We start from the raw sequence: 20571 nt of genomic DNA on the forward strand, positions 1-20571 counted from the left end.
CTTAATGCCCTTGGGACCCTGAGAAATGGTTTCAGGATCTGCAATAGGATTTTTGAAAAGGAATTTGTGGGAGTCAGGAACCCTGTAGTATCTGTCTGGCTTACAAGGAGCCGGAGGCAGAGAATCAGGAGCCATACTAGATTCTGAAAAAACATCAACAACAATGTCTAGAACAGGAGGTATAGCCAAAGGCCTATGCTGAGGAAGAAGAAGAAAATCCCTAAGTCTCTTTTTAGATTCAGAGAAATCCTAACTTTCCCAGTAGAAATGTTCCCTTAAAGTATGTAAAGTTTCCCCAAAAGAAAAATCCTCAGGGGGAGAAGCAGAAGGAATGGAATCTTTTGCAGCAGAGACCGCAAAGGTTTGTATACACAAATCATGTTCATTAGAAGAGTCAGAAGAAATAGAATCCTGTTCAGAAGATTCATAATCAAAGCCTTGCCAAGGCCTCTTAGAAGGGGGGGGGGGGGTTGGCTACCTCTGATCAGAGTAATTAAATCTTCAGCCATCTTGATCATCCATTTTTTAGGCATAGGGGCCTGCACATGTGGCCCAGGCGTCAGTTTTTCAGACACAGATTTTGATTTTGGCCTTAGTTTTGAAGATGGCATCGGTCTAATATACAAATCTGTAGGCCTGAAAACACCCTCAGAAGACAGTGCCTGCACAGCGGTTCCAGACCCATCTAAGGTAGAGACATCGGCGGGTTCCATAAATGAAGCATCTCGCGGCATACTGACTCCAAATGGGTCTCAGTAGAGGCCTGCAAATCAGAAGTAGCGGGTATCAAGGGCTACGAAAGTGCCTCACTGAGTACTGGCGAACAGGCAACTGGCTTAGGAGAAGCCTCGTCGTCAGTTTTGGACCACGATGGCCTGTCTCTTTTTCTTTGCATTTTTTTAGGTATTCCAGTAGTCGGATTGCTAACAGATGACATTTCTGGATAATTCAATCGTGAGCAAAAATATTTAGAAGCAAAAAAATACCAATGTTTAATAGTGCGTTGATTAAATTTAGCATAAAACCGACAGCAAGGTATGTTGTGGTCAGGGCCTAGGCAATGAATACAGTACAAATGAAAATCCTTATGAGGTATTTGCTTCCCACAAGTAATGCAATTATTAACTTTTACTGACACCGATAAGGAGCAAACAAAAGTTTTCCTAACAGGGTACTTAGCTTTTTAGTTGAGGACTTCGGTTCTGAAACTCAAAAATGAAAATTTCAGGAGTCGGCCAACCGGCACTTGCGAACTGCTTCTGCTTTGGGCACCGCGTGACAAGACAGACTGATGTAATGGCATCGGCTGCATGTTTTATATCCCTGATGACCTGATGTCATGGAAGAAGGGACAGCAACCGACACAGGACCCAAGACTTTGTTAATCAGGCCGACTGAGGGCAACCTGCCAGCAGATTAGCCAAATGTAATGACTGCAACACTGAAACACGAAGAACATCACAGCTAGGGATATTGTCAAGTGCTACAGAAGCTGTATTATTGGCCTTGGACAGTGCTGTTTTAACCTGTGCAGCAGTATATACAGGGTGCCTTTCGGGGGTTATTGGGGAAGAAAGAAATTTCTTTAGGAAGTATAGCTAGGGAGTGGGATAAAATGAAAGTGGAGTTTAAAAATAGGGTAGAAACAAAAGAAAAAGATATTGTTAAATGGCAAGAATTTAGAGGGACTGAAAAATGAATGAGTTTAGAACGATTGCTGTTAAGCAACTGTTTTATGCTAACTCCAAGCACAAAAGCTTTTGGCACAATGGCTCAAGAAACAGAAAATCCGAGTTTTACTATGAAGCTGGTTCTGCACCACAAGACTGAATGCCAAAGTGCTGACTACAGCAAGCAGCCCTTATGGGGTCAGAACCAAAAGGTGCCTAATCACTCAACATACTTGGGGGTTGGAGTCAGAAGCAACAGGGCCAAAGGAGAGACAGAAAGGTTAAACCCTCTCAATGTGGACACTGACAGCACTGGTATTTAAAAAAAAAAAGTAAGCTCTGAAGCTCCTGGTGCTTAAACTAGACCAGTGAAAGAAAAGTAAGTTATCAATACCTAGAGTTCTATCATGTCTGCTGTGGCAGCTGACAGGGATGGTATGACACCAATTAGGAACTACTAGCAACACCTTTCTGACTCAGGGGATACAGCAAAGGCAGACCTGGATTTGAGAGACCTCGAAAGCTTTTCACAGAGAAAAGTTCCCTCTTTTCCTAAGAAAAGATCCTCAATTACTACTACAGGCAGCCAAAGTCCCTGGGAGGAAGACTAGGCACCAGCTTTTGAGATTTATCTGGATGAGGTTGAGGCTGTACACTTTGCTATGTTGCCATGGCAGGCTGCATGTCCAACCTAAGCAACTTGGGAGACTACCTGCTGTCAGAGGGTTGCACAGTCCTTCTCTTGCCCCTTTTCATGTCTTTTACTTGTCTTCTTTCCTGGCTTCTTCAGTGGAATAATCCCATTTAGAATCCGTTTGTTTTTCTTGTCTTCTAACAAAGTATTCACAGGACTCGCACATCTCACAGGGCTCCTTTATATGATCTGGCCACACAGACAAAATGGAGATGTCATGGGGGAATCTTGTGGCTGCACTTTTGCCCACCCCCACCCAGCACCACCTTAATAATGCATGCTAACCTTTACCCTAACCCTGTCCCCCACCCCAGCATTTCTACAGCACTACTACTACACATGAAACTCAAGCACTCATAACATACAGAAGCAAATATGCACAATACCAAAGTCATCCCCTTCCCTAGCCTTTACTCTGACCTCAGCTTGCAAACACACACACACACACACACACAAAACCATAAAGTCAATGCTTCTGTCTATCTAAAAGTTTCGGCATTAAAATCCTAAACATAAACTCAATCGCACACATTCACCCTTGTTTCAACATCTGCAGCACTGGATACAGTGCTTTATGCAACTTTTCCACGGAGTTCACACAGTTGAAATGACTATTCAAGAAAGAGAAAAATGCTCATATTACACACACACATTATATACATATATATATATATATATATATATATATATATAGATATATATATATATATATATATATATATATATATACACACACACACACACACACATGCACACATATAAATATATAATATATATATATATATACATATATATATATATATATATATATATATATATATATATATATATATATATATATATAACATGGATGGGGGCAGAAATTAAACTACCTGAAATACTGAAAAATGTCAAGAAACTTTGAGTATATATAAACTAACTACAAAAACATTTATTAAATAGAAAAAACACAGCAGAATTATAATTTCTTCATATCAGCTCAAGATGCTATTGACTGCAGAGGATACGAATGGCAACAAACAAGATTTGAGGTGAACAGGTAGCAGCAATACACTGTCAAAGGTAAGGAAGGAGTTCAAGCTGCAAGGGAAAACGGTTTACTATGCTGACACCTGGAGGCGAACAGATCCATTAGTGAACTGGAAGGACTGGATAATCCAAGATATAAGCCTTTAATACGGGCAACCATATACAACTAAACCCTTTATCAATCAACATAGAAAGCAACACATAGGTATGCGTATAAGGATAATTAAACTGAAATCTGGAACAAATATGTATATCTAAAACATCTCTCTGTTGCAAGTCCTAATTATTTGTTTCTTACAATTTTAGAAGTAACACCACTTAACAGAATATCGATCAAATAGCTGGAAAGAACTTACCGTGGAACTGCTCCCAAAACAATCAGATTAGTCTTCTGCTTGTTATTTCCAATCACTGCATTTTTCATATCTCTATTAAAAAAAATGGTATTTCATCTGTTTCATGAAGTCAGAAACCATTTACAGGTGAATACATTAGCTTTACCCAATCTAATTTTTAAGGCACTGTCAAAGCAAATTATTATGAGATAACCAAAACAGACACTGCTTAAATATAGAAAACGAGTTTAGGAGCTGTAATACTAAAAAATTAGAAAAACTTACCTATTACATTATAAATGTGATGTGACAAATGGAAGATATGGGTGCTCACCATTATGCTACACCCATTACAAAAGCTACAACCACCGGAATAATTAAGACAGACTCCACAGGTATTAAAACTGCTAAGAAGAAGAAAACATACAGTTATTCAAGTCCTACTTAACTTTAACAGTAGAGGTTTGATTTTCTCATTGCTTCAGTGGCATTCTGAGTTATCTACCAACTGTTGCCCAGCTTTAAAAAGTTCAGACTCGCCCCCTCTCTTTCTGTGATATCTGATGGGTTGAGTATATCCTGAAGGAATAGCCTTCAGCTGTCACAGGGACTGAGTGTTGAAGCTTTTTCACTTCCACAAAGGAGAAGAGCAAAGTTATCTGAAGCCAGAATTACCCATCAAGGGTAAAGTCACAACCAATCACAATACCATATTAAAGACAAATCCAACAATGTCTGAATCAAAGAGGTTCAAACCCACCTCAACTACACACAATCTGGGGGATGGCAGGTGGATGCTGCCATTAAGGCAGTGAGGAATTCAAACAGCTACTGTTACAGATAAGTAGGGCTTACGCAAATGTACTATGTTCATCATTCCCACTGCCTCAGTGGCATTTTGGTCAGATTTCCAAAGCTTAACCTACCCTGGAGGTTAAAGGACAAGGATCCTAGAGAATGATCCTAGCAACGCCTGTGCTGGACCTTGAAAAGGAATACAGGTTACAGCTCTTTGAGAAGGTATGAAGAGAGGACCAAGTTGCTGCCTCTAGAATGCTTCTTGAGTCCACTCCTTTCCAATATGCCATTTAAAATGCTAAGACCGTAGTGTGAGTGAGCTTTAACCTTGCTTAGAAGATATTTACCATGGTGAGAGTAAAGGAAAACAATAGCAGAAGACAAACAATGTACAATAAATTGCTTAGAAACAGGTTGGACTTTTTTAGCCACCTTACAGGAGACAAGCTGTTGTTCAGCATTCCTAAAGGGTTTTATTCTGTCAGGGTAGGACCTCAACTGCCTGTGCACATTCTAAGGTATATAGACTATTCTTCTCCCTTGTTTTTTTTTGGATCAGGATAGAATACTTAGAAATTGATGGCTTGATTTAAGGCAAATTCAAAACCAACTTTAGGCATGAATGACAGATTAGTGCATAACCAACCCTGTCCTTATGAAAAATGAAATAGTACTGGCCCACCAAGAGAGACTGCAGCTCAGAGATTCACCTTGTAGATGTCAGAATGAATAAATGTCTTCCAAGCAATGAATTGCAAATTAGTCTGAGAATCAGTTTCAAAAGGCGACATCAATTTTTTAGGGAAAAAAATTAAGATCCTAAGGAGGAGAAATTTGCTTTCAAGGATGTCTCACATGCAACACTCCTTTCATAAACTTCTCGACCACAATGTATGACCAGAGATGAAAGACTAGGGTATGGATGGGATATGATGAGATGGCCAAAGATACACTATGACAAAAGTACAGTTTTGTACCTACCATAAATGTAGATGTTCGAATGTTCACACTGCTGCAGTCATTACACTTGGGTTATCCTGCCGTCAGGCGGTCCCCCGCAGTCGGCCAGAGTTCCAAAGTCTTGGTCCGGCGTCGGTTGCTGTCGCTTCTTCCCTGACGTCAGTGCGCCAAGGGTATACAAGATGCATCTGACGCCATTTTCTTCAGTTTTTCTTGCCCCAGATGTCAGCTGCCCCCAAATACGTAGGCAATACATATTGCTAGTAAAACATCCATAAAAAATAAAAACAATACCTTCAATTACAAGCAAATACACCACAAAGGTTGTATAGGATAGAAAGGTATAGATAAGTCCAGCTAGGACAGAGGGGATGGAAGGAGGGTAACCTGGACTGCAGCAGTGTGAACACTAACATCTACATTTATGGTAGGTATAAAACTGTACTATGTTCGTGTTACACTGCTGCAGTCATTACACTTGGGTAGAATCCCAAAGCTAAGGTTGGGTGGCTGGTCTATAAAGAGTTAGGATTGGCTATGAGGCCCTGCAGAACTGCAGTGGCAAATCCTGCTCTGGATTTAAAGTAAAGAGGCAAGTGGTAATGCTTAGTAAAGGTGTGCACTGAACTCCAAGTTGCAGCCTCCAAAATTTCCTTGGTTGGTACTCCTCTGAGAAAGGCTGTTGCTCTGGTAGAATGTGGCCTGATGTTATTAGGGACTGATTTTCCATGATGTGTGTAGCAGTAACGAATACAGTGTCCTATCCATTTGGAAACAGTCTGCTTTGAGATAGCCTTGCCCTGTGATCCTGCAGCATATGCTACAAACAGTTGCTCAGTTTTCCTGAAAGCTTTTGTTTTGTCCAAGTAGAAGCGTAGCTGCCTGTGTATGTCCAAAGAGTGCATAAGATTCTCCCCTTTATTCTGGGGGTTTGGATAGAAAGTTGGCAAGTGGATGGTTTGGTTAAGAGCCACACTAGACACCACCTTTGGCATGAAGGTACGGTTTGTCCTTAAAGAAACCCTGTCTTGATGAAATATTATAAAAGGTTCCACTGCCATTAATGCCTGTAGCTCTGAGACTCTTCCTGCTGAAGTTACTGCCAGGAGCAGAGCCGTTTTCCATGATAAAAATTTTAGATTGGCTGTATTGGCTGGCTCAAAAGGTGGCAAGGTCAGTTTTTCCAAAACAAAATTGAGGTCCCACGTTGGTGTTGGTGCTCTGTGGGGCGGTCTTATGTTTTTAATCCCTCTGAGGTACTGCTTTAGCAAGGGATGACAGAATAAAGGAGGATCCGTGTTGTAATGAGCTGAAATGGCAGAGGCGTGGATCTTAACTGATGAGAAGGATAGGCCTTTGTCCAGCATCTCAGTTAAGTATTGTAAAATCTGAGGAATGTTTGGGACAAGAGTGTCAAGGCTTTGAGCCTGATTCCAGACATAGAATCTCTTCCATTTTTCTGAGTAAGATTTCCTGGTGCTAGGCCTCCTGGCCTCCAAAATGACATCCATAACATTTAGAGAGAGGTGTTGCCTGTTTGACTAATGAATCTGCCATGCAGCCAGGTTTAGGGTTTTGAGCTGACCGTGCAGTATCTGATTATTTTGTTGTGTCAGAAGATGTGAAATTTGAGGCAAAATCCATGGTGGGCCTTGAGCTAAGTTCTTTAAGATTGGGTACCAGTGCTGGCGTGGCTAGTCTGGAGCAATCAGGATCATCTGTGGTTTTTCTTGTCTGGCTTTTAGGAGTACCTTTGAAAGGAGAGGCAATGGTGGGAAGGCATAAACATTTAGGCTTTTCCAGCTTAACGAAAGAGCATCCACTTTCCATGCTTGTGTGTGGTAAGTCCTTGTGCAGAATTTTTGTAGTTGGCAATTCAGTGGGGTGGCAAAAAGATCCATGTCTGGGCACCCCCATTTTTGCGTTACCATGCTGAAGATTTGTGGATTTAATTTCCATTTGTGAGGGTCCATGACATTTCTGCTGAGATAGTCTGCCAGAGTATTTTTCTTTCCTGGCAGGAATTGTGCTTGATAAATTAGAACTGTGTTCCACAAGGTCATGGCTTGCCTGCATAGGGGATAAGAATGAGTGCCCCCTTGCTTGTTTATGTACCACATTACTGTGGTATTAACTGTCTAATAATAATTGTCCTGGATGCAGAAGGTCCTTGAAAGCTGTTAGGGCATTTTGAACAGCCAACATCTCTTTTTGACTAATGTGAAGATGCATTTGGTCTGGAGTCCACTTGCCCTGAATACATTTTCCTGCTATGTGTGCTCCCCAGAGGTAATCCGAAGCATCTGTTGTTAGAGTCTGCCTGGCTGTGGGTAGAGTTAAAGGCTGAACCTTGTTGAGGTGACATGCCTGTGCCCATCATCGAAACCCCTGTTGTAGGCAGGGAATTATTGGTATTACTGTTTCTAAACTGTGAGAGTGTTGAGTCCAAACACTTTTTAGGTACCATTGTAATTTCCTCATATGCAGTCTGGCATATGGAATTAGTAGTATGCAGGATGCCATGAATCCCAGGGCCTGCAGAATTTTTCTCGCAGGGAGATGGGACGTTTTTGCCAGCAATTGAAAATATTGAGTCAGTTGTCCTTGTTTGTCTGGCATGAGATAAGCCATCTGGGCCGTTGTATCCAAGCTGTTACCCAGGAATATTATCTGTTGTGAGGGCACTAGTTTTGACTTCCTTTCGTTTACTGTGTACCCTAGAGAAATTAGCAGCGTTTTTACAAACGCCAGATGCTTTAGAAGAATGTCCTTTTTCTCTGCTTGAATGAGACAGTCGTCCACATATGGATATATTTGAATTCCTTTTGTCTGCAAAATGCAATCACTGGTGCCAGGCACTTTGTAAAGACCCTGGGCGCAGTAGATAAGCCAAAGGGCAGTGCAGAGAATTGGTAGTGCATTGTACCCGCTTTGAATCTGAGGTATCTTCTGCAATCTTGTACGATAGGGACATGCAGGTATGCCTTTTTGAAGTCCAGAGTAAAAAGCCAAGCCTTCTTGCCCAGCATGGGAAGAAGCTGCTGTAGTGTCAACATTTTGAATTTCGGAACATGCAGTTAAGTATTTAGAGTTGAAAGGTCTAGTATGGGTCTCCAGGCTTTGTCCTTTCTGGGGACCAGGAAGAGTCTTGAGTAAAATCCTTGTCCTTGTTCCTGCTCTGGTACTTTTTGAATAACTCTCATGTCCATGAGAGCTGAAATTTGTTTTTGAGCCTCTGCCCATTGATTTTGTGTCAGGTTTGGCATTCCCTTTAGCCTTGGTAAAGTGTGAAAGTGGAACCTGTATCCTTTAGACAAAATATTCAGAACCCATTTGTCTTGGGTGATTGTTTGCCAATTCTGAGAAAAAAGTGCTAGTTTCTCCCCTAAGGGGGCTGCCAAAAGTAAGTGCTTGGCATACGAAGGCAGAAGTCATTGGGACCGTTTCCTGTAAGGATGAGACTTGTCCTCACCTCCTTTTGAGGTTGAGGTACCCCACTGTCGTTGCCTGTAAGAGCCTTGGGGTAGAGATCTGCCATCTTGGGCATCTGTATCTGCCTCTCTGTGGCCTGTCTGACACTGGAATGGACCAATTCTTTTGTAGGCCAGTTTCTGCTAAATCGAGGTGGCTGTACCTGTAAGAAATCTTTGACTGTTTGCATGGATTTAGCTTTATCCTCAATTTTCTTTAACACCTCTTCTGCCTTAACACCAAACAAGGTAGCATGCTGTAAAGGAGCATCCAATAATTTTGCCTTAACATAGTCAGGTAAACTCTGTTCTTTTAACCAAGCATGTCTTTGAATCACTGAACCTGTAACTGCGGCTCTACAAGAGGCCTCTAAAGAATCAAAACCACATTGCAGAGTATGTTTTCCCACCTGTTCAATTGCGTGCAATAAATCCTGCATTTCTTTATAGTCAGGAGCTTCTGAGCTTGTAAGCATCTTCTGTTTTAACTGAGCCATTAAATGTTGTTCGTACTTAAGCATGTGAAACTGGCAATTTGAAGTCCTTACTGCTAAAGTTGCAGAAGTGTAAACTTTCCTCCCCCATCTATACAATGCTCTAGAATCTCTGTCAGAGGGGACTGGACTTTTTGCAATAGAAGCCTCAACCCCTTTGGGACCCTGGGAAATGGTTTCTGGGTCAGCAGAAGGGTTATTGTAAAGAAACTTGTGAGAGTCAAGGACTCTATAATACCTTATCTGGCTTGGCTGGAGCAGGGGGCAAACAATCAGGAGATAAACTGGATTCAGAGAACACATCATCCACAATATCTAACACAGGCGGAATAGCAAGGGGCCTGTGCTGAGGCAATAAAAGGAAGTCCCTGAGCCTTTTCTTGGATTCTGAATAATCCTGACTTTCCCAATGGAAATGCTCCCTCATGGTATGTAAAGTTTCCTCAAAAGAGTAATCCTCAGGAGGAGAGGGTGAAGGGATGGATTCTTCAGCATCAAAGTCCTTACAGGGGGGTAGAGAGTATCCCTGGTCTGAAGTGGAATCAGAGGAGATGGAAACCTGATCAGAGGAATCAAAGTCTGTATCCTGCCTAGGCCTTTTCTCAGGGGGGGGGGATGGGAACCCCTGATTAGAGTAATGAGGTCTTCGGCCATTTTGAGCATCTGTTTCTTAGGCATGGAGGACTGTCCAGGAGAATGCTGTACTTGCTTCTTTGTCTTTAATGGTGTTTTTGTCCTGGCTGTTGCTTTAATGGCGAGTTGTGAAGGTCTGAAAACACCCTCAGAAGCCGATGCCTGCTCAGCGGCTCCGGACCCATCTGAGGGATTAGTTTCCATAGGCCCAATACCTTGAGTTTCCAGAGGCCTAGTTGTCTCCACGTGGGAGTCGGCCTGTGGCTCTGAGGTAGCGGGTGTCAGGGGCTGCAAAAGCACCTCAACAGGCGAACCGGCAACTGGCCTAGAAGAGGCTTCGTCGTCGGTTTTGGACCTCGGATGCTTGTCTTTATCCTTGTCTTTGCGTTTTTTATGAATTGCAGTCGTCAGTTGATCCGACAGCATTGTATAATTGAACCTTCGGCCAAAGTAGTGCAAAGCAAAATCAAAACGTTGTTTTATAGTGCGATTGTTAAGTCTAGCACAAAACCGACAACTAGCGATGTCGTGATCAGGGCCTAGGCATGGAATACATTAAGAGTGGAAGTCCTTATGAGGTATGTGCTTCCCACAAGAAATACAATTAACTTTTTCTGACATTGGTCTGAGGCAAGAAAACAGTTTCCCCAACGGGGTACTTAGCTTTATTGAAGACTTCGGATCTGCAATTCGACTACGAAAATCTCAGTAGTCGGCCGACCGGCACTTGCGAACTGCTTTTGCTTCGGGTACCACGCGGCATGAAAGACTGAAGAAAATGGCGTCGGATGCATCTTATATACTCCTGGGGCACTGATGTCAGGGAAGAAGCGACGCCGGACCAAGACTTTGGAACTCTGGCCGACTGCGGGACCGCCTGATAGCAGGATAACCTAAGTGTAATGACTGCAGCAGTGTAACACGATGAACATCCACCTTTAAGTAGCTCATACAAATATTTCAAAGCCAGAGGGGTTGAAACCCGTTTGAGGTCCCTGTTTTTGGATAAGTATCACCTAGAAAAACTCATTCACTTAAATGTTAAGATTTTCCAGTTGTAGGTATTCTTGCCTCCTTAAATACCTGCTGCACATCCCGATGAAACAAGTGCCTAAACTGTATCGCAACAGAATCATCCAAGCTGTCAGCTGCAATTGCTCTAAGTTGAGGTGGACCATTCAACCTGATGCTGTGCGAATAGATCCGCTAGTCTGTGAGGAAGGGGAGGAAGAAAACAACATTAGCCTGACGAGCCTCGTCTGCAAGGCCATGGAACGTATCATCATGGAACTCAAACTAAGACATTGGAGATGGCCAAACTCTGGACCCCACACAATTTGGGTTTGTAAAAGGCAGAGCATGTCTCCTAAACCTGATAGACGTCTTTGAAGTAGTCACCAAAGCCATAGATGAGGGTAAGGTGGTTCACACAGCCTATCAAGATCTCGCCAAGGCGTTCGACACCATCCCCCACTCTGGAATTATAGATAAACTCACTAAACTAGGTATAAATCCCTATGTCACAAGATGGGTTGCCAACTGGCTTACTGACAGAACCCACACTGTGAAAGTAGCAGATTACAAATCAGACTTCAGACCAGTGACAAGTGGAGTACCACTGGGTTCAGTCCTGGGTCCTCTCCTGTTTGGTATCTACTTCTCTGAAGTACAGGCTAACACAGAAGGTCTTTGGCTAACTAAATTCGCAGAAGACTGCAAACTAGGAGCCATAATCGAAACTCCTAACGATGTGGACATCCTACAAAAGGGCGTCACTGAGACAGATGCCTGGTGTCAAAGACATGGTCTCAAGCTCAATGCCAAAAAGTGCATTGTCATCCCCTTTGGTAAAAACTCTGTACCCATGAACTACCACATAAGCAGTAGTCTACTTAACACCTAAAGTGTGATAAGAGACCTTAGGACACAGGTGGACAGTAGTCTCTCCTTTGATAATCACATCGCCACAGTGGTCAGGAAATCCTTCTACGTGATACACCTCATCACAAAAGGTTTCTCATCCACCAAAAAAGAGGTAATTGTTCCCCTCTACTCATCACTCATTAGACCCATTATAGAGTACAACGCCCCTTTTGGTATGTACCTCAAAAGACATCTACAACAACTGGAAAGGCTACAAAAATACCTCACAAAGAGGATTACTGGCCAACAGGTGCCTTACGCAGAGTGTCTGAAAAAACTCCAGCTTTATTCTGTCGCATATCGCCTACTCAGAGGCTATCTCTGCCTAACATACAAAGCTATGTCAAACCCAGAGCTGTTGGACATGCTCCACTTAAAGAAATTCCAATCCCTCAGAGCTACATGCTCTAGGGAACTAAACCTTGTCACCACAATAAACAGAACACGCTGGAGGCAAAGATTCCTGTCTCAGAGACTTCTCATACTCTGGAACAGACTACCTATGTCAAACAGAGCTCCTCATTGGCACTCTTCAAGAAAAATCTTGATGATTGGATGGGTAATAGGAAATTCACCCCGGGGATCACTTCTGTGGTTCTGCTTGACAGGGACACAGGAAAATAATTTTCTTGGGTGGTGAAAGCTAGGGCACCATTTTGGCTAGGCTTGTATAGGCCCTATGGCCAATAGCCTAGTACCTACCTATGAAGGCTATGCCCTTGGACAATTCCATTATAGAAGTGAGAAAAAACTTCGCCTGGGTAAAAAAGAGGTTACCACAACAAACAAGGTAACTGTGAACACAAGCGCAACTGATTAGTGGTTTTGACTGAATGAGACAGACCTTTAGTGCCTAATAGCGCAGACAGGCACTGAACTTCTGAGAGAAATATTAAGTTTCCACAGGAACATAAAAACAATCATTTATCAAAGAAGCCAAATAAACTCTGCTAACAAAAGTACAGTTTTGCACCTACCATAAATGTAGATGTTCGAGTGTTCACCCTGCTGCAGTCATTACACTTGGGTTATCCTGTCGTCAGGCGGTCCCGCAGTCGGCCGGATTTCCAAAGTCTTGGTCCGACGTCGGTTGCAGTTGCCTCATCCCTGACGTCAGTGCGCCAGGGGTACATATATTGCAACCGCCATTTTCTTCAGTTTTTCTTGCTCCAGATGTCAGGTGCCCCCAAAAAGGTGACCCAAATCAGTACCAAATGGTGTGAACACTGTGCAAACACAAAATCCCTTCAGCTATAAGCAAATACATCAGTAAGGCATAGCAGAGGTTTAGCCAGTAGATCAGAGGGGTTGGAGGGAGGGTAACCTGGACTGCAGCAGGGTGAACACTCGAACATCTACATTTATGGTAGGTACAAAACTGTACTATGGTCATCGTGTTACCCTGCTGCAGTCATTACACTTGGGTTGAGTCCCAAAGCTAAGGTAGGGTGGAGGCATCATAGAGGGTTAGTGGAGGCAATGAGGCCCTGCAGAACTGCAGTGGTGAAGCCTGCCCTGGACTTAGAATAAAGAGGTAAGTGATAGTGTTTGGTGAAGGTGTGTATAGAACTCCAAGTTGCAGCTTCTAAAATTTCCTTGGTAGGAACCCCCCTGAGAAAGGCTGTAGAGGTAGCTGTTGCCCTGGTAGAGTGGGATCTAATGGTAGGAGGAACTGGTTTCCCATGATGGGTATAGCAGAATCGTATGCAATGGCCTATCCATTTAGAAATGGTTTGCTTGGATATGGCCCTCCCTTGAGAAGCTGTAGCATAGGAAACAAGGAGCTGGTCAGTTTTTCTGAAAGCCTTGGTTTTATCCAAGTAGTAACGAAGCTGCCTGTGAATGTCCAAGGAATGCAGGAGTCTCTCACCTTTGTTCTGTGGATTGGGGAAGAAACTGGGTAGGTGGATGGTTTGATTTAAAGCTACACTGGAAACCACCTTCGGCATGAAGGAAGGATTAGTTCGTAGAGAAACTCTGTCTTGATGAAAAAAGAGAAAAGGTTCCACTGCCATAAGTGCCTGTAATTCTGAGACTCTCCTTGCAGAAGCTATTGCCAGGAGCAGAGCAGTCTTCCAAGATAGGAAATGAAGGTCTGCAGAAAAAGCTGGTTCAAAGGGAGATAGCATTAGTTTTTCCAGAACAAAGTTGAGGTCCCATGTTGGTGTAGGGGCTCTTCTAGGTGGTCTAATGTTTTTTGCCACTCTGAGGAACTGCCTTAGGAGAGGATTTGAAAATAAAGGTAGATTTGTGTCGTAGTGAGCTGAAATAGCTGATGCATGGATCTTAATTGAGGAGAAGGAAAGTTCTTTATGCAATATCTCAGCTAAATACTGCAGAATGTGAGGCATATGAGGCTGTGTTGTGTCTTGGCCTTTAGCTTGGTTCCAAGCAGAAAACCTTTTCCATTTGTCCGAGTATGCCTTCCTGGTGCTTGGCCTCCTGGCTTCTAGTATAACATCCAGTACTGCTTGTGAAAGAGGTGCAGGTTGGATACCTAATTGATTTGCCATGCAGCCAGGTTTAAGGTTTTGATCTGGCTGTGTAGAATCTGCTTGTTCTGTTGCGGGAGCAGATGAGGTATTTGAGGCAATATCCATGGTGGGCTGTGAGCCATATTCTTCAGTAGCGGGTATCAGTGCTGGCGTGGCCAGTCTGGGGCTATGAGAATCATTCGAGGTTTCTCCTTTTTGACCTTCAAAAGTACCTTTGTGAGAAGAGGTAATGGAGGAAAGGCATATGCTGTCAGGTTTTTCCAACTGAAGGAGAGAGCGTCCACTTTCCAAGCTTGATGGTGGAATGTCCTTGTACAAAATTTTGTCAGCTGGTAGTTTTGAGGACTGGCAAACAGGTCTATATTTGGTAGGCCCCATTTCTGAGTAAATATTTGTGGGTCTAGCTTCCACTCGTGGGGATCTTTGATGTTTCTGCTTAGGTCGTCTGCCAATGTGTTTTTCTGTCCTGGCAGGAATTGAGCTTGTAACTGGACTTGGTAGGCCAGAGCTGTGTTCCATAAGATTATTGCTTGCCTGCGAAGAGGGTAGGAATGTGTGCCCCCTTGTTTGTTTATGTACCACATTACTGTGGTGTTGTCCGTCTTTATTGCCAGTTGTCCAGGCTGTAGTAGATACTTGAAGGCTGTCGGAGCTTTCTGTACAGCAAGCATCTCTTTTTGGTTTATGTGCAGTTTTCTTTGTTCTGCAGTCCATAGGCCTTGAATGCATTTCCCTGCCATGTGAGCCCCCCAGGCGTAGTCTGAAGCATCTGTTGTGATAGTTTGCCTGGGTGGGGGCAAGGTGAAAGGCTGACCCTTGTTGAGGTGACATGCCTGTGCCCACCATAGAAATTCCTGTTGAAGGCAGGGAATGAGAGATATCACTGTGTCCAAGCTGTGGCTGTGTTGAGACCATACGCTTTTTAGGTACCACTGTAATTTCCTCATATGCAGTTTTGCAAATGGTATTATCAGAATGCAAGATGTCATAAAGCCCAAAGCCTGCAGAATTTTTCTTGCAGTTAATTGGGTCTTTGTTGCCATTGTCTTGAAATATTGAGTCAGTTGTAATTGCTTGTCTGGTGTAAGATAAGCCTTCTGGGCCGTTGTGTCCAAGCTGGCACCCAGGAATGTCATTTTTTGTGAGGGTACTAGTTTTGACTTTTCGTTTACTGTGTACCCCAGACAATTTGGTAGATGATTCACAAAAGCCAGATGTTGTAGGAGAATGTCTTTTCTTTCTGCTTGGATAAGGCAGTCGTCCAGGTATGGATATATTTGAATTCCTCTTTGTCTGCAGTATGCAATTACTGGTGCCAGGCATTTTGTAAATACTCTGGGCGCAGTAGATAAGCCAAAGGGCAGTGCAGAGAATTGATAATGGGTTGAACCTGCAATGAAATGGAGGTATCTTCTGCAACTTTGTCTGACAGGGACATGCAGGTATGCCTCCTTGAGGTCCAACGTTACCAGCCATGCTTCCTTGCCCAACATGGGAAGTAGCTGCTGTAGTGTTAGCATCTTGAATTTGGAAACTTGTAAATACGTGTTTAGAATTGAAAGGTCCAGAATTGGTCTCCAAGCATTTTCTTTTCTGGGCACTAGGAAGAGTCTTGAGTAAAATCCTTGGCCTTGCTCTTGAGTTGGAACCCTTTGAATGGCTCTCATGGCCATGAGAGCTGTAATTTGTTTTTGAGCCTCTGCCCTTTAATTTTCTGGCAGGTTTGGCATTCCTCTTTTTATTGGCAAGGTGTGAAAGTGGAATCTGTATCCTTGTAAAATTATGTCTAGGACCCATTTGTCCTTTGTGACCATGTGCCAGTTGTCTGCAAATAGTGCTAGTTTTCCCCCCAGGGGGGCTGACAAAAGAGCTTCGTTTGGCCAGCTGAGGTGCAAGTCATTGAGTTTGCCTTCTGGTGGATTGAGACCTGTCTTCTCCTCCCTTCCGGGTTGGAGTGCCCCATTGTCGAGGTTTATACTGAGCTTCTGGTTGTCCTCTGCCCCTTGGGCACCTGTATTTACCCCTCTGAGGCCTGTCAGTGGCTGGAAAGGACCAATTGTTTGTTGGCCGGTTTCTGCTGAAGCGAGGGGGTTGTACTTGTAGGAAATCTTTGACTGTCTGCTTTGATTTTGCCTTATCTTCCATTTTCTTTAAAACTTCTTCTGCTTTAACACCAAAAAGAACATCCTGCTGTAAGGGAGCATCTAGTAGTTTTGCTTTAACATGATTAGGCAGACTTTGTTCCTTTAACCAGGCATGCCTACGTATAACTGATCCAGTGACAGCTGCTCTGCAGGAAGCCTCTAAAGAATCAAACCCACATTGTAAGGTATGTTTGCCCACCTGCTCGGTGGTGTGCAACAAATCCTGTACTTCTTTCAATTCAGATTGTTGAGGGAGGGTGGTTATCTTTTGTTTTAAATGAGAGATCAGAAATTGCTGATACTTAAGCATATGAAATTGACAGTTTAGTGCTCTCATAGCTAAAGTGGCTGAGGTGTAAACCTTTTTCCCCCATCTGTCTAGTGCTCTTCAATCCCTTTCAGAAGGTACTGGATTTTTAGCCATGGAAGCCTTAGCCCCCTTGGGACCCTGGGAGATGGTCTCTGGGTCAGCTACTGGGCTTTTATAAAGGAATTTGTGGGAATAAGGTACTCTGTAGTATCTGTCAGGCTTGGCCGGGGCAGGAGGTAGAGAGTCAGGGTTGAAACTGGATTCTAAATAGACATCATCCACAATGTCCAAAACAGGAGGGATGGGTAGGGGTCTGTGTTGGGGGAGTAAAAGAAACTCTCTGAGCCTTTTCTTGGAATCAGAGTAATCCTGACCTTCCCAGTGAAAATGTTCCCTCATAGTGTGTAAAGTTTCCCCAAAAGAGTAATCTTCTGGAGGGGAAGCTGGGGGAATAGAGTCCTCAGCATCAGAATCTTCATAAGGAGAGAAGGAATAGTCTTGGTCCTCAGAGGAATCCGAAGAAATAGACAGTTGTTCAGAGGAAGCAGAGTCTTCCTCTTGTCTAAGACTTTTATCAGGAGGAGGCTGAGAACCCCTGATAAGAGAAATCAAATCTTCAGCCATCTTCAGCATCTGTTTCTTAGGCATAGGGCCTTGAACAGGAGACTGAAGTGAAGCCTTTTTCGATTTAGAAGGAGTCTTCGACTTGGAAAACGTTTTGACTGTAAGAGTCGTCGGTCTGAAAACGCCTTCAGAAACCGATGGCGTTTCAGAAGAAAAGACGTCCTTGGAAGGTAAATCGTCGGTAGGGCCTGAAGTAAAAGGCTGCGTCAGCCTAGTACATTCCGTCAAAATATCTGTAGCGGTCTTGGTTTCTTGAACTGTGGTAGCCAGAGGTTGCGTCAGAGCCTCACTGATAACCGGAGACCAGATCAACCGAGGCCTCGGAATCGGGCTTAGGCCTGGGCTGTCGATCCTTATCCCTGCGCTTTTTGTGCACACCGGTAGTCAGAAGATACGACGGCATGTTATAATTAAATTTTCTGCAAAAAAAGTGTTGGGCGAAATCAAATAGTCTTTTAATAGTACGTTTATTAAATCTAGCACAAAAATGACAAGAAGTGACATCGTGATCAGGGCCTAGGCAAGGTATGCAATAAGAATGAAAATCCTTATGAGGTATTTGCTTCCCACAAGAAATGCAATTGTTAACTTTTTCAGACATCGGTCTGAGGCAAGAAAAGTTTCCCCAACGGGGTACTTAGCTTTATAGAAGACTTCAGTCTGAAATTTGAATTCGAAAATCTCAGGAGTCGGCCGACCGGCACTTGCGAACTGCTTCTGCTTCGGGCACCGCGCGGCAAGAAAGACTGGAGAAAATGGCGTTGGTTGCAATATATGTACCCCTGGCGCACTGACATCAGAGATGAGGCGACTGCAACAGACGTCGGACCAAGACTTTGGAAATCCGTCCGACTGCGGGACCGCCTGACGACAGGATAACCCAAGTGTAATGACTGCAGCAGGGTAACATGATGAACATCAGAAATTCCCACAGGAGTTACTATAAACACAGAGAAATAAAATATTCTTAAACATAAAAACAGAAACAGAATAAGCAAATCTAATAAAACTAGAGAAAAGGGGTCCCGAAATGGGGCTGATCCACACAGTAAGCCAGAAAAATCAGGAAGTACAGTTGTGTACACTTACCATAAATGTAGATGTTCGAGTGCATTCACTGTTGCGGTCATCACATTTGGGCTATTTGCTTGCAGTAGCCCTCAGTCAGCCTGATTAACAAAGTCTTGGGTCCTGCGTCAGTAGCTGTCTCTTCTTCCATGACGTCAGGTCGTCAGAGGTAAAAAAACATGCAGCAGACGCCATTACATCAGTTTTTCTTGTCCCAGATATCAGGTGCCCCCCTAATGGGAAGCAATTAAACATATAAATATACAAGGTTATACCTCCAACCAAAAAAGCAAATACACCAAAAAGCTTTTAAGCATAGTAAAGGAGAGTAGAGGTATAGCCAAAAGAAGTCAGGGGACTGGAGGGAGGGTAACCAGGGCTGCAACAGTGAATACACTCAAATATCTACATTTATGCTAAGAGTACACAACCATACTATGTTCTTCATGTTTCACTGTTGTAGTCATCACATTTGGGTAGATTCCCAAAGCTAAGAATAGGAGGAGGAATTTGGATAGCATTAGGACCAGCTAGAAGGCCCTGCAAGACTGCAGCGGCAAAGTCGGCTCTGGAATTAAAGAAAATTGGCAAATGTTAATGCTTGTTGAAAGTATGTACAGAACTCCAGGTAGCAGCTTCTAGGATGTCCCTGGTAGGGACGCCTCTGAGAAAGGTTGTAGAAGTAGACGCAGCCCTGGTTGAGTGGGGTCTGATCCCCTGTGGGATAGGTATTCCATGGTGCTTATAGCAGAAATGAATGCAATGGCCTATCCATTTAGAAATGGGTTGCTTTGAAATAACCTTCCCCTCTGTCCCTGCAGCAAATGCCACCAGCAGGTGTTTAGACTGAGGTTTAAGTCCTGTCCAAGTAGAATCTAAGTTGTCTGTGCACACCTAAGGAGTGCAGTATCCGTTACCCTTTGTTCTGTGGATTAGGAAAGAAGGTTGGCAAATGAATTGTCTGATTAAGGGCCACACTGGATACCACATTGGGCATGAAGGAGGGATTGGTTCTGAGGGACACCCTGTTCGCATGAAAGATGATGAAAGGCTCCACTGCCATAACAACCTGTAATTCAGATACCCTTCTTGCTGAAGTGATTGCTAAAAGGAAAGCTGTTTTCCAAGTAAGAAATTTTAAATCTGTAGTAGCAGCTGGCTCGAAAGGAGGAAGACTGAGTTTCTCCAAGACAAAGTTAAGGTCCCAGGCTGGAGTTGGAGCTCTCCTGGGTGGTCTTACATTTTTGGCCCCTCTGAGGAACTCCTTGAGCAGTGGATGAGAGAAGAGGGGAGGTTCTGTGTTATAATGAGCTGAAATGGCTGAGGCATGAATTTTGATGGAGGAAAAAAGACAGGCCCTTGTGAAGCATCTCAATTAAGTATTGTAAAATCTGAGGTAAACTGTGCGCTGCTGTGCTCATCCCTTGAGACTGGTTCCAGACACACAATCTTTTCCATTTTTCAGCATAAGATTTAATAGTACTAGGCCTCCTTGCCTCTAAAATATCAATCACTGGTTTACTGAGGGATGGCAAAGGAGAGATTAGGTAATTAGCCAGGCTGCTAGTTTCAGTGTTTGAAGCTGAGGGTGCAGAATCTGGTTCTCCTCCTGAGACAACAGGGAAGGGAGTCTGAGGCAGGAGCCATGGGGCCAACAGTGACACACTGCGCAAGAGGGGGTACCAGTGTTGGCGTGGCCAGTCTGGTGCAATCAAAATAGTCCTTGGTTTGTCCTGTTTGATGTTTAGTAGTACTTTGGAGAGCAGAGGCAGAAGAAGAAAGGCATAAACTGATAGGTTTTTCCAGCTGAAAGACAGAGCATCCACTTTCCAAGCTTGTTTGTGGGGAGTCCTTGTGCAAACATTGTCCAATTGATAGTTCCGGGGGGAGATAAACAGGTCTATATCAGGGCTCCCCCATTTGC

At 43.5% G+C, this 20571-nt stretch overlaps 1 protein-coding gene across 1 annotated transcript in view; it reads right to left on the reverse strand.

Moving 5' to 3' along the window:
• The window catches only part of LOC122792710 (armadillo repeat-containing protein 8-like), a 1055700-nt gene that overhangs the window by 512198 nt on the left and 522931 nt on the right, over positions 1–20571 (reverse strand). Inside the window, exon 3 of the mRNA XM_044060296.1 lies at positions 3750–3821. Within this exon, the coding sequence (XP_043916231.1) occupies positions 3750–3821 (72 nt within the window). The remainder of the gene's footprint in view (positions 1–3749; positions 3822–20571) is intronic.

Source organism: Protopterus annectens, chromosome 2.part0 (genome assembly GCF_019279795.1).
Source record: "Protopterus annectens isolate FY-2018-M chromosome 2.part0, PAN1.0, whole genome shotgun sequence".
Taxonomy (NCBI): Eukaryota; Metazoa; Chordata; order Ceratodontiformes; family Protopteridae; genus Protopterus; species Protopterus annectens.